Source organism: Microchirus variegatus (assembly GCF_963457635.1).
Source record: "Microchirus variegatus genome assembly, chromosome: 17".
Classification (NCBI taxonomy): Eukaryota; Metazoa; Chordata; class Actinopteri; order Pleuronectiformes; family Soleidae; genus Microchirus; species Microchirus variegatus.
Window position 1 is genome coordinate 18670302 of NC_139818.1, and position 12566 is coordinate 18682867.

A 12566-nucleotide genomic window follows, 5' to 3' on the forward strand; every position below is an offset into this window, starting at 1 on the left:
GCGGGGGCGGCGAGAGTAAGAGGATACGCGGGGTAAAGGTCAGAGGAAGTGTGTGGGCCTGTCATGTCGACTGATTAAACTTCAAAGATGACCTCGACAACTTTAATTATCATATTGGACCTCCACACACACACTCACTCACAATAAACAATTAAAACATGAAGAAAAAGCATTTTAAAACCAAGACAAGAGTCTAAAAGTAAGAAACTATGCCCCTAAAGCTACTGTACGTAGCTTAAAGGGTACTGTATGTAGCTTAAAGGGGGTGTACCTATGTTCCCCGGGTCCTATGTTCCCCGTTTTTCCAAAAAAGGTCCTATGTTCCCCACTTTGTATGTGACAGGGGAACATAGGACCCTTTTTTTGAAAAAGGGTAGGGTTAGTGTTAGGGTTAGAGAAAGGGTCCTATGTTCCCCGGTCACATACAAAGCGGGGAACATAGGTACAGTCCCGCTTAAAGGCTACTGTGTGTAGCTTAAAGGGTACTACGTGTAGGTAAAAGGGTACTGCATGTAGCTTAAAGCTACTGTATGTAGCTAAAAGGGTACTGTGTGCATCTTAAATCTACTTCATGTAGCTTAAAATGTACTGTACATAGCTTAAATGGTACTCCATGTAGCTTAAAGGGTACTGTACGTAGCTTAAAGGGTACTGCATATAGCTTGAGGCTACTGTATGTAGCTTAAAGGGTAGTGTACATAGCTTGTTATTTTTCATTAGCTTAGAATAGGCCTTCTATATTTATATCAAGAACCTGGTCAGCTCTACAGAGGCCGCCATTTTGGAACACTATGTTTTTTGCCGTCACCGACAATGGACAAACTAGACATTAGTATTCAATAACCTTGGAAGGAAAGAGTGAGGGGAGGGATATTCAGTTGCACCATGACACTTCACCAATAAATGTGGCTAAATTTTATCGCAAAGGGGAAAAAAAGCGACACAGCAGTCACCACTTGATGAGTTTATTTCTCTGAATACGCTTTATTTTGTCATCAAGATCCTGGATAATTACAACTTTTGTAGAGTATCATTCAAAATAAAAATCAACATCAATCTCTCAAAGTGAGGAAGGAGAAAAGGGCTTGAACGGAATCTTCCATCCCTGGTAGGAATTCATGCTTGTCAGAATTTTTTTTTTTTTTTTTGTGGACCATAACTTTGTTTTTACGCCACAAAAAAACACAAGAGAAAAAGCCGTTTGTCCTACTTCCAATCACACGAATCAAACAATAAAAGGCACAAGCTTGTATGATCTGCCATTGTTTTTATGTTTTTTGTTTTTTTTTTACCAAAAACAACTACATGATTGTAATAAACTGTAAGAAGCCATTTATTACAATTTAAATATTGTGCAATTGGTTTTCTATGAACTTCTCTCGGGTCTTCACACACACACACACACACACACAAATCAAATGAAATCAACACGTCAAAGTCACAGTTGCCCGACTCACTTAACTTGCCGCTATATGTAGAATTATACTAGTTCACATCTTGAGGCAACAAACGGAGAAATGCTGGTGTGCTTCCTCAACCAGTGGGGACAAAAAACAACAACAAAACACTTCTATTAAATAAAATGCAGTAATTTGTAGCTCATTGTGCCCAAAATAAGGCAGGAAATGCATTCACATCTCTTTGTTGCCGTAGAGAAATGGAACAGCACAGACACAGGGCAAATCCTTGTTTTCAATAAAAACTAAGAGTGTGGAATGGGGGTTGTTGTGGTAATGCTTCTGTTCTGGTGCTACTCGATGTTTTATTTTTTTTCACAATTCCCATGAAAAGACTCGTGACATGCAGTATCACATGGTTGTTGAAAGCCTCCGGCTGCTGAGGTTCTCAGTTTCCAGGCCACTCGACAGACAATTAATAGAATTATTGAACCAAGTAGCTAAAAAACTTGGTGCAGTGTGTATATTTTGTTTTAATTAAGAAATAAGATATCCATCCATAAGTGCTGCTAAAGTTTGTGGGTTTTTCCCTCTATTAATAAAGAGATATCTTGGTTTCATGCTCAGATATTGCCACTCTTCTTTCCTTCAGCTTGATATAAGGGCTTATTTGTATGTTTAGAGGATTAAGAAAACTTAAATCATATGTGAAAACACAATCACTATCAATATAGCATGTCACTCCGGTAAGAATAAATGGGATTTAGTCTTTTCATGGGTTTGTAGATGAATAAATGTCGAGGTTTAAGTTAAGTTGAACAGAAACATTGCAAAAATAGTGCACAGTTGTGTCTTTCACCTAGTGTCATTCCTTTATAGTTTAATCACTGAGCATGAGGTTTTTGTCAAAAGTAAGTAACGGCAACCAAGTGTTTCTGCTACGCCCCCGCAACCCAAAATTTTTTTTTTTTTTTTACCTCCGAACAGGAAAATGCCCTCATGAGCTGTAGCTGTCGTCAGATTCTGGAGTCTGAAGGTCATTGTGTCTCTTAAAGTCCATGAGGGAGAAAGTCTCTCTTTCGGTCCCCAAAGAACATGTCCCAGGTCAGCGGTTGTGCGTTTTTCATGGTGCAACCTCCACTCTTCAGGTCACAGGTGTATCCTGCGGGGCAGCAGTGCTTTGAGTCGGAGCAGCAGACAGCCTGACGAAGACAGAAAAACACACGTTATGCTTATCATAAAGAAGTAACGTATGGGCTAAGACTGCCTTATTACATTATATACTGTATATTTTGTGAAGCATTAAATAAGGTTTAAAAGACTGTACCTTTGGTGAGGGGCAGCAGGCCCACTCTGAGGCAGACGTCTTACAGCACGTGTCGCGCTCGGAGCAGCGAAATTCTCCCGTGCCGTCGCACGGCACGCCCGCCTCGTCCTCCGAGGTTGCCGGCTCGGGCCGCACCACTCTGACCTGAGGTACGGTGCTGTGGGTTAATCCGCCGTAGTTCCTCTTCTTCTCGCACGTTCCCGTCTGCATGTTGCAGGTGTATCCCTGAGGACAACAGTGCTCGTGGTCTGCACAGCAGACAGCCTGGAGAGGGAAAGAGAGGGACGAAGAACCTGTGAGCCGACTACGTAAAATAGTACATAAAGTAAGGGTAGAACATGTTAAAAAGTGGATATTTAATTAAAGACTAGTAACACTTTAGATTAGAGAACACATATTCACCATTAACCAGGTGCTTACTAACATATAAGTAGCATACTAGCTCTTTATTAGTAATCATTAAGCTACATACAGTACCCTTTAAGAAAGATAAACTACTATTTAAGCTACATACAGTATCTTTAAGCTACATTCAGTACCATTCAAGCTACATACAGTAGCTTTAAGCTATACACAGTACCCTTTAAGCTACATTCAGTACCATTCAAGCTACATACAGTAGCTTTAAGCTATACACAGTACCATTTAAGCTACATACAGTACCCTTTAAGCTACATACAGTACCCTTTAAGCTACATACAGTACCATTTAAGCTACCTACAGTAGCTTTAGGGGCATAGTTTCTCACTTTGACCCTTATCATTAGCATAAGGTTAATAAGTGCTTAATATTTACTCATAAAGGGCTAGTATGCTACTTATATGCATGTTAGTAAGCACCTAGCTAATGGTGGATATGTGTTCCCTAATCCCTTTAAGGTGGCAATGGTGCAGACAAAATGTTATAATAAAAATAATTAATACATTAAAGAAGAGAATAAAGTTCCATGTTTCCATTGAATTCTAATAGTGGAAACACATTCAATTCTCATTAAAATATGATTTACATGACGAACACTTCAACCCAGAATCAAAATTCAGTTACAATGATCTCAATGAACAAGAAATAATGAACTTGTGTGAGATAGAAGCACATTTTATACTTTATTTATTTCAATAACATGGTGAAGAGGATATTTATGGAGTTTTGATACCAACCCAGTGAGAAATGGGACAAAATACAAACAGTATCTTTGAAAAATAAGACTGGTTTGTTGCTAAATAATTTCTTTTTCAAATACTGACCTAAACTTAAAATAAACACCTAAATAAGACAAAATCCGTATCCTCAGACTTCATTTTGATCCTGCATCAAATTACCAGCCTAACATGGATGTGTACAGTACGCACCTTGACCAGAGGGCAGCAGCCCCACTCTCCCGTGGGCAGTTTACAGCAGGTGGTTCCTGAAGCACAGCTGCTTTTGTCATCACACGGGACATCGGTCACGGCGCTGGGCTCAGTGACCGCGGCGAGTTTAGTGAACCAGGGAATAACGCGTGAGCCTCTGGAGCAGGACGACCGGTGAGGCTCACACGTGTGACCATAGGGGCAGCAGTGGTTTCCGTTGTTGCAGCAGACGGCCTGTGGGACAGCAGAGAAAATAAAGTCTGACGCGTGATCCTGATTAGTTTTCTATGAGTGTGCGTTTGGGAAATAATCGCACGCCTTTTTTTATTTTTTTTACGTTTGGCAGAGGGCAGCAGCCCCACTTCTGGGTCCTGTCCATGAAGCAGCAGGTCGTGTCGCGGGGGCAGCTGGTGGAGGAGTCGCACATGTTCTTGGAAGGCCGAGCTGAGACGGAGTGGCTCTGCAGGGTCGGTATCTTCTGCAGCCAGGGCAGACTCAGGCCCCCGGGCTTGTCGCACGTCTGCTTCGCCACGTTACACGTGAAGCTTTTGGGGCAGCAGTGCTCGTGGTCGTCACAGCACACGGCCTGAGAAGAAGAGGGTTGAAGAGATCTTATTATACCGACTGAGTGCTGTTCTCCAGTTTAAGGTTTTCCTACATCTTTTTTGACATACACTACCGTTCAAAGGTTTGGGGTCACTTAGAAATTTCCTTATTTTTGAAGGAAAAGCCCTTTTTTTTTTTTCAATGAATATAACATTAAATGAATCAGAAATACACTCTATACATTGTTAATGTGGCAAACAACTATTCAAGCTGCAAACCTCTGGTTTTTAATGGAATATGTACATAAGTTTCCAGCAACCATCTCTCCAGTGTTCTAATGGTACATTGTGTTTTCTAATCGCGTTAGAAGACTATTGGATGATTAGAAAACCCTTGAAGCTATATAAAGTACCCTTTAAGCTAAATACAGTAACTTTAAGCTACATAAAAACCCTTGTGCAATTATGTTAGCACAGCTGAAAACAGCTGTTTTTCTGGTTCTTTGACAAAAGGGCAGAATTATGATTTTGAATTAAAATCATTATTTCTAATATTGTCAATGTCCTACTATAATTTCTATTCATTTCGCAACTCTTTTGATGAATAAAAGTGTGACTTTTAATGGAAAACACAAAAAATTGGACATGTGACCCCAAACTTTTGAACGGTAGTGTAGGAGGCAGAAGAACTCAGAAAGAAGCCTAATATACCAAAACATTCCTTTAAAATTGTGCTAAATACCACTAATATTTGCCTGCAGAAGTCACTTGATTCTATTTGTTGTATATAACAAAGCTAGTGATAGTTACTTTAATCACTGATGTCATAGTATATCAGTTTTTGTGTGCAGAAAGAAAAGGTTTTGCATCTAACTGCTCGAGAACACAATAGCTCAACACGGAGGAAGACGCTGACCTGAGGTAAAGGGCAGCAGGCCCACTCTCCAGAGTTCCTCTTACAGCAGGTGGTGCCTCCCGGACACACGGTTTCCCCGTCGCATTTCTCGTTGGGAACCTCCGAGGTCATAGCGGGCACCTTCTCTGCCCATGGACGGGACGACGGCAAAAAGCCCGACACGTCGTCGCAGGTCTCAGCCTCCAGGTTGCAGACGGTGCCGTGAGGGCAGCAGTGGATGTGGTCGTCACAGCACACGGCCTGACGAGGTGCATGAAATATTTAATAAGAATTCAGAGGAAAAATAAAATCAACTTTTTCCTCAGTCTATCAGTCTATGCTGTGCATACCAGGGTTATTATAGAATTATCTGTATCACCTGAGCCAGAGGACAACAGGCCCAGTCACCGCTTGTCGTCTTGCAGCACGTGGCGTCTCCGGGGCACGACGTGGTCGGGTCGCACTTGTTGTTGTCGGCCAGTAAAGGTAAGACGGGCAGGTTGTGAAGCCACGGCGTCACGGCGCTGTTACTCGCCGGGTCGTCACACGTGGACGCTGCCAGGTTACAGACGGTGCCGTGGGGACAGCAATGCTCGTGGTCCTCGCAGCACACGGCCTGCAGGGGGGGGAAGGCAAAAAATGTCTATCAAGTCACTGCCATTTTATTGGTGTGAAGACTCCACAAAGTGCTCAACACTTTAGTTCTGCCATTCACACTTCCAAGTGCAGCACTTTGTCACACACACATTCTGCTGTCACAGCCCTCAGGGACATTTCAGGGTATTTCATGTCCCTGACAATGGGTCTAGAACACTTCAATCAGACAGTCCTTCAAGTGAGAGATGATTTGTCAAGCTCAGTGACAGCATAAGGACAAAATTATGGTTAAAAGCAACTGTGCAAGAGTGTAAAATGACAGCCTATATCATGTCTGTCTGATTCATACAAACACAGATCAGTGGTACCTTAGCTAAAGGACAACAGGCCCATTCTTCATCCGCCGTTTTACAGCAAGTGTGTCCGTCAGCACAGGCCACAGAGTCATTGCAGGGAACAGAGCCGACTGAGAGAGACAAACAGAAACATTAACAGTCTCTATATAAACTGCAGTAGGTTACAGAGCAGGTTAAGAATCACAGGGTACCTGTACGTTACTAAACCAATAATATCGCGATTCAACAATTTTGTCATTATCAATTATTGCAAGACAATCTTAGAGTGATACAGCGCGATATCTGTCGAACCTAAGAAAACAAAACGTTTTAAAGTGCAGGATTTCTATTATTTATTCACAATATAGAGAACAAAGAGCATAAAGTCTATGTATTGAACGTGGCTTTCTCTGCCATTATCCCGATGTAAACTCCCTCTTCTTCGGCCAGGTAACTTCCAAAAAAGTTTACCTCATTTGTTTGAGCAGAGCAAAGGTTTTCCAACGTCAGATTGTTCATTGGTTACATATTTTATTAGGCCTTAACCACACCTTCGGAGATGAGTCCGAAGTGAACATCGAGCCTCATACACTTAAGCATCTCAACATCTGAAATGCTCCACTCTCACCTTTTTTCTGTGCCATCACCAGCTCCATCTTAGCAGCAGCAGCAGGGACTTCAGTGGTGTCTTTCTCAGTCGTCACACAGGTGCTGTGTTGCAGGTCGCACTGTGTGCCCTCAGGACAGCAGTGCATGTGATCTGAACAACAGACGGCCTAGACAAGGAAAGGGAAAACTGCTCTGATTTATCACTTCGAAAAGAAGCCAGCTAATACACTACCGTTCAACAGTTGGGGTCACGTATAAATGTCCTTATTTGTGAAGGAAAGGCACATTTTTTTCAATGAATATAACATTAAATTAATCAGAAATACACTCTATACATTGATAATGTGGTAAACGACTATTCTAGCTGCAAACGTCTGGTTTTTAATGGATATGTACATAGGTGTATAGAAGCCCGTTTCCAGTGTTCTAATGGTACATTGTGTTTGCTAATCGTGTTAGAAGGCTATTGGATGATTAAAAAACCCTTGACAACCCGTATGCAATGTTTAAAAACTGATCTAAGAACCAGTTTTCAGAGACGTCAAAGTGTCCCTCACTCACATTAGGCATTGGGCAGCATCCATACGAGCCGTTGGTCATCTGGCAGCACGTCGTCTGATCGGGACAGGACATGGCCTTGTCTGGACACACAACTGACAGGAGAGCAGTGTTCAGTCATCAACACATCCATTTATTACCTTCTTTTTTTGAGTGGCTTTTATTATCCACTGAAATGTTCAAATATACATGAAGAGATAAAGTAGCAGCAGCTGCTTACCCTCATTGGGGACAGCGGGGATCTTCTTCGACAGCGGCACGCTCGACCGAGCATCCCTGCAGATACCACGGTCCAGGTCACACACTGTGTGGCTGGGGCAACAGTGGAGATGATCGCTGCAGCACGTGGCCTGCAGACGATGAGCATTCGAGCGTGCAGTTAATATACTGTATCTGCGCCTCACTGCTCCACCTGTTTATTTCCCTGCTTTCCTGATTTCTGTTTGAATAATATGTGAGATCACGGCTGCATTTGGAACAGTAATGCTGGGTTTTGTCGTAAAATCTACGGAGCCCCCGAAGTGACATTTTGTGTCAAGATCTTTTATTTTCTCGAGCTTGAAAGTGGAGATCAGGAGTTTCAAATTCGAGATTTTTTTTTTTACCTTTTTTTGTCAGTTTTTTTTTTCTCACGTTTGACAGTCAAGATCTCGAGTTTCAAACTCAAGATATTTTTTTTTTCGTCATGTCACTACAGGGGCTCAGTATAAATCTCACACAAATTTTTTTTTTTTTAAATACATCACTTTTGCCAAGTGAGCAAATCAGGTATTCTTATCATTTATCATTTTACATTATTTATTTCCTGTTCAGTTAAAAGATAATTCACTGCCACTGGGTTAAGACAGGAATCTCTTCCCATCGATAGCCTGTGAAGTGAATCTTTCTGTAGCCACCTTTACCTGATAACCATAACTGTACCGTTTCCTACTTGATTTTCTGCTCCAGAAACAACAAATGCACCATGAATCAGGAAAAAACACACACACAGACTAAGTTACTGTTGCTTTAAATCCTGTTAGATCGACATTCAGTGATTCCCAGAACCATCGTTTGTGCAGCTGTGACATAAAAATATGTGTGTTTGTCACACTGTACACAAACACCCTTGAGAGAGCTGCTGGATTTGTGCTGTCGAGTTCGTTCAGATCTAATTTTGTTTCTTTATGGCTTACAATAACATTACTTTGTAAATTGATTCCCCTGTCACATACTCTATCAACCAACAGTCACTATTACAGTTGATTAATCTTTGTGACTGATGAAGCGTTTGCTGACAGACTTTGATTACTGTACGGTCAAGTTCAACAACAATCAATCAATGGGTTTTGTTTTCTTAAAGAACTAGATTCAGCCTGAGGAGCTTCTTTATGTCAATCAAAATGTAATCTTGCCTTTGTAAAATACTCATGCATTCAGAGATTCTGCTTGTTATTGAGTCATAGCTTGAATCTCATGCTCTTGCATCGCCAGAGACAAGTGTACCTCTGGGTAAGGGCAGCAGCCATAGTCTCCACTGGTTAACATGCAACAGGTGTAACTGTCTGGACAGCTGCTTTTCCCGCCAGGACACGTCACTGAACCAACATTCTGAGCTGTGTAAACACAAGAAAACAGAGAAAGATGTATATTATTTGCTCCTTAAAAAATGTGGATGCTAGTTAGTTTTATTTTCCCACCTGGAATAGTCTCCTTCAGTGTGGCAGGCAGCTTTTCCAGCATGGGGAAGGACTCCAGTGAAGCAGAAACACACATTCCCTGAGTGGTGTCACACGTCGTTCCCTCAGGACAACAGTGGCGCTTGTCGTCACAGCAGACTGCCTGCACAGAGCGAAAAAAAACAACACATATTAAGAGTGGGGAAACTCCTCTGTCAAGGACACAGATTTATCTGAAGATAATGTTGTGGCAAATTTAATGGCCAGACTTGGAAATAAAAACAACTTTTATTAGCCTATGTGAACACAAGTTACACACATATAACCAAATGTGAAATGACCATGTGTTTTGCAGAAGACACACATCAGCAGCATTAGAAGCAGACCAATGGACCTTGTTAAGTGTTTTAGTGACAGTGACTTGTGTGTGTGTGTGTGCTGGGGAGTGTGTTCATGTGTATCACCTTGGGTAACGGACAGCAGCCCCAGCCTCCGGCAGGAAGCTGACAGCATGTTGTGTTATCTGGACATGAAGCCTCCTCGCCGGGACAAACCACTGCCTTCACCTTCACACTGAGCTGGAGCAATCACACACACACACACACACACCCAAAATGTTTTAATTACATTTTTTTTAGTGGAAACAGCTACTTGCACGGAATATAAAAAAATATATAATGAATACTAGTCATCCAACAGCATATTTCCTGGTTCTGCTGCACTGCTAAAGCACTTTCTTTAAAAACAAACTGAAGCCTTTTAGAGTGGAAATCTTTTAAAAGAGAATTGTAATATTTACAAGTAGTTTATTTGTGTAAATAAACAACAATTAAATTAAATTATTCATGAAAGTTACCCAAAAACACAAATATTACACAGTGAACATTGGCTATAATTACCTGATGGAATGGCAAAGCCTGTCTGGATGGAAGCCGCCGCATCCAGGGCAGTGAAACAGTCTTATTAACACACTTCTCGTGGACCAGATCACACAGGGTCCCTTCATAGCAGCAGTGGAGGTGGTCTGAACAACACTCGGCCTATAGATGGAATCCAACAGGAAATTAGGAAAGCTTTTCAAATTAAAAGATGGAAAAAAAAAAATACAAAAACAATATACAATCCTTAACACATGACAGATATTTCTTGAATGTTTGTTACACAGTTTGGACAATAGCTTTTAAAGGCTAGCGCAAAGGTGTTGTTATGAGCGTCATAGTTTAAAAGGTGGAAAATCAGACTGATATTGAGTTTGTGATATCTGTATTAGTATCAGTATCTGACCCTTTGCTTCTGTAACAAATACAATTTGCCAGTGAGGGAAGCAATAACGTGTAATCTAATCTAATCTTTAAAAATGTTTCTAAAGCCTCAATGCATGTATTGACCTAATGACTAAAGTCTGCCGCTTCTTATGATAAAGCGTAGCACACTTTATTTTTGCTTTGATACACTTGATAAACTACATTTAATTGACCTCAGTACTGTGTCTACTATTTCTGATGGAAAATGACATCCAGAACAAATGTGTCAGCAACACACCGCTGAAAGTAATTAATCGTCATCCGGACACTAACTCACATGTGGTAGAGGACAGCATCCATATCCTCCCTCTGTGTTCTTGCAGCAGGTGTTTCTGTCCTCACACATGCCTCCATCAGGACAGACCAGCGCTGTGCTCAGGCCCAGCAGAGCCAAGACCAAGATCCCCATCTGAGGTGCCTAAAGCACATGAGGGAGACGAGACGAGACGAGACGAGACGAGACGAGACGAGACGAGAAGAGAAGAGAAGAGAAGAGAAGGCTTTGAGCAATGGCGCATGATGAAATGTAATCTGACGACACAAAGACATTTTGAAGTATGGCCAAATAAAGGAATCTTATCTTCCTTGGTCTGTGTGCTTTAATGTGTTGCAACTTGAGAAACCATTAAATCATTAGATAGCACAGGTGGAAATGTGCAAAACAAACACAGATACTTGTTGTATAGTTCATAACCCCCTGTATGCATGTTCAGTGCTCATGTTCAGTTTACAAAGTACAGTGCTGTGAACCGAGTTGTCATTCATCTAGCGTTCGACTGAGCTATCTATAGATTTATAGATTAATACATTAAAATTAATGTTTTGGCATTTATTTTTGTGCTAACACTATGAGAACAGCTCACATGTGCCATTAGGTGATTGCACATTCCCATTCACATACAGTTTGGCAGATTAACCACGTATATATATACATATACACACACATAAAGTACAATAAATAATAGGTTGCTACCTCCTTGACTTGGCACCCTCTACAACTATCATTTTATTATACAACTTTTATTCATTTTGCTCAATGAAGAAAATGTATATCTAAATCTGCTGCAACATGAGTAGGCAAAATATTATGTTAATTTCACTACAGAAGACGATAAATGACCTCTGTAGTTGAGCACAGGTAAAAAACGTATGTATATATACATACGTATATTCATATACACATATATAATATAAAATCTACTGAAGTGAACAGAAGCAAAGTAGCTAATCATAAATAAGTTGGATACATGCTTCATATTTCGTGTGTCTACTGTCTACGTTACCATTTTATCAGATGTCTTGAGGAGAGCTCGCTTGTTTATTACTAAAGAGCCTTGTGCTGCATGCTCCTTTTACAGCCTAAAACAAACAAACAAACAAACAAAAGCATTAGTCACCACAAAACTATGAGAGAACAATGTTCGGCAACATAAGAAAAGAGTACTAGTTAGTACACAGAAGTACACGCAAACCTGTCCAAAGACACAAAACACAGCTCAACGAAGAGCAATAATAAGCTAAGTTAGCTTAGCAAGAGCGATGGCTAACAATAAAGCGAGCCTGTTTGAATGACTTTCCTGTTTGTTCTTCTGTGTAAAAAATCGTTTTCTCACCCGGTTATTGCGCTGCTTTGAGTCCGAACTGCAACACAAACACACAGACACACGAAGAGCGGCGCCTGTCTTCAAAGACACTTCCTGAAAAAAAAGAGAGAAGAATATAGTGCAAGTGTTGACTCTTCGACAATCACATGACACACGCGGTCACGTGACCACGCATGAGCGTGTGGAGCGTTTTCTTAAAGAGACAGTACACTGCGGCGCGAGAAATCAACAAAACCCCCCAATTTAAATCTCGCGATAGTTGTAATTTCAGCCAATTGACACTTTTTTTTGGTTAATCTGTCCAGTCTTTCTCATTATTTATCTAATTTAAGATGCTTGTTTTACACCGTGTACACTAATGTGCGCTAATACGTGTGTTTTTGTTCAT

General features: G+C 41.0%; 1 protein-coding gene across 2 annotated transcripts; it reads right to left on the reverse strand.

The window, feature by feature from the left end:
• Window positions 1–1075: 1075 nt before the first annotated feature.
• grnb (granulin b) lies at window positions 1076–12291 on the reverse strand. 2 transcript variants are annotated; one of them, XM_083904342.1, is made up of 17 exons: window positions 12188–12280; window positions 11858–11933; window positions 10852–10992; window positions 10170–10310; window positions 9735–9848; window positions 9292–9433; window positions 9098–9207; window positions 7833–7962; window positions 7616–7707; window positions 7074–7221; window positions 6479–6576; window positions 5893–6129; window positions 5535–5774; window positions 4411–4659; window positions 4074–4307; window positions 2725–2988; window positions 1076–2599 (listed from the first exon to the last, which is right to left on the reverse strand). In XM_083904342.1, the coding sequence occupies exons 2-17, from the start codon at window positions 11858–11860 to the stop codon at window positions 2447–2449; spliced, it is 2496 nt and encodes an 831-aa protein (XP_083760468.1). In that variant the 5' UTR covers window positions 11861–11933; window positions 12188–12280; the 3' UTR covers window positions 1076–2446. The 2 variants fall into 2 exon arrangements, with proteins under 2 accessions (XP_083760468.1, XP_083760469.1); XM_083904343.1 differs by lacking the exon at window positions 11858–11933 and having other exon boundaries at window positions 12188–12291.
• Between the last annotated feature and the right edge of the window lie 275 nt (window positions 12292–12566).

What these genes read in the sequence shown, in the direction of transcription:
- grnb (XM_083904342.1), bottom strand. An exon ending in GCTGCTGCCCTCTGCCAAAC is followed by an intron (nt 4,308 to 4,410) that starts GTAAAAAAAATA and finishes GCTGTCCCACAG; the next exon opens with GCCGTCTGCTGCAACAACGG. An exon ending in CCTGCTGCCCCTCACCAAAG is followed by an intron (nt 2,600 to 2,724) that starts GTACAGTCTTTT and finishes TGTCTTCGTCAG; the next exon opens with GCTGTCTGCTGCTCCGACTC.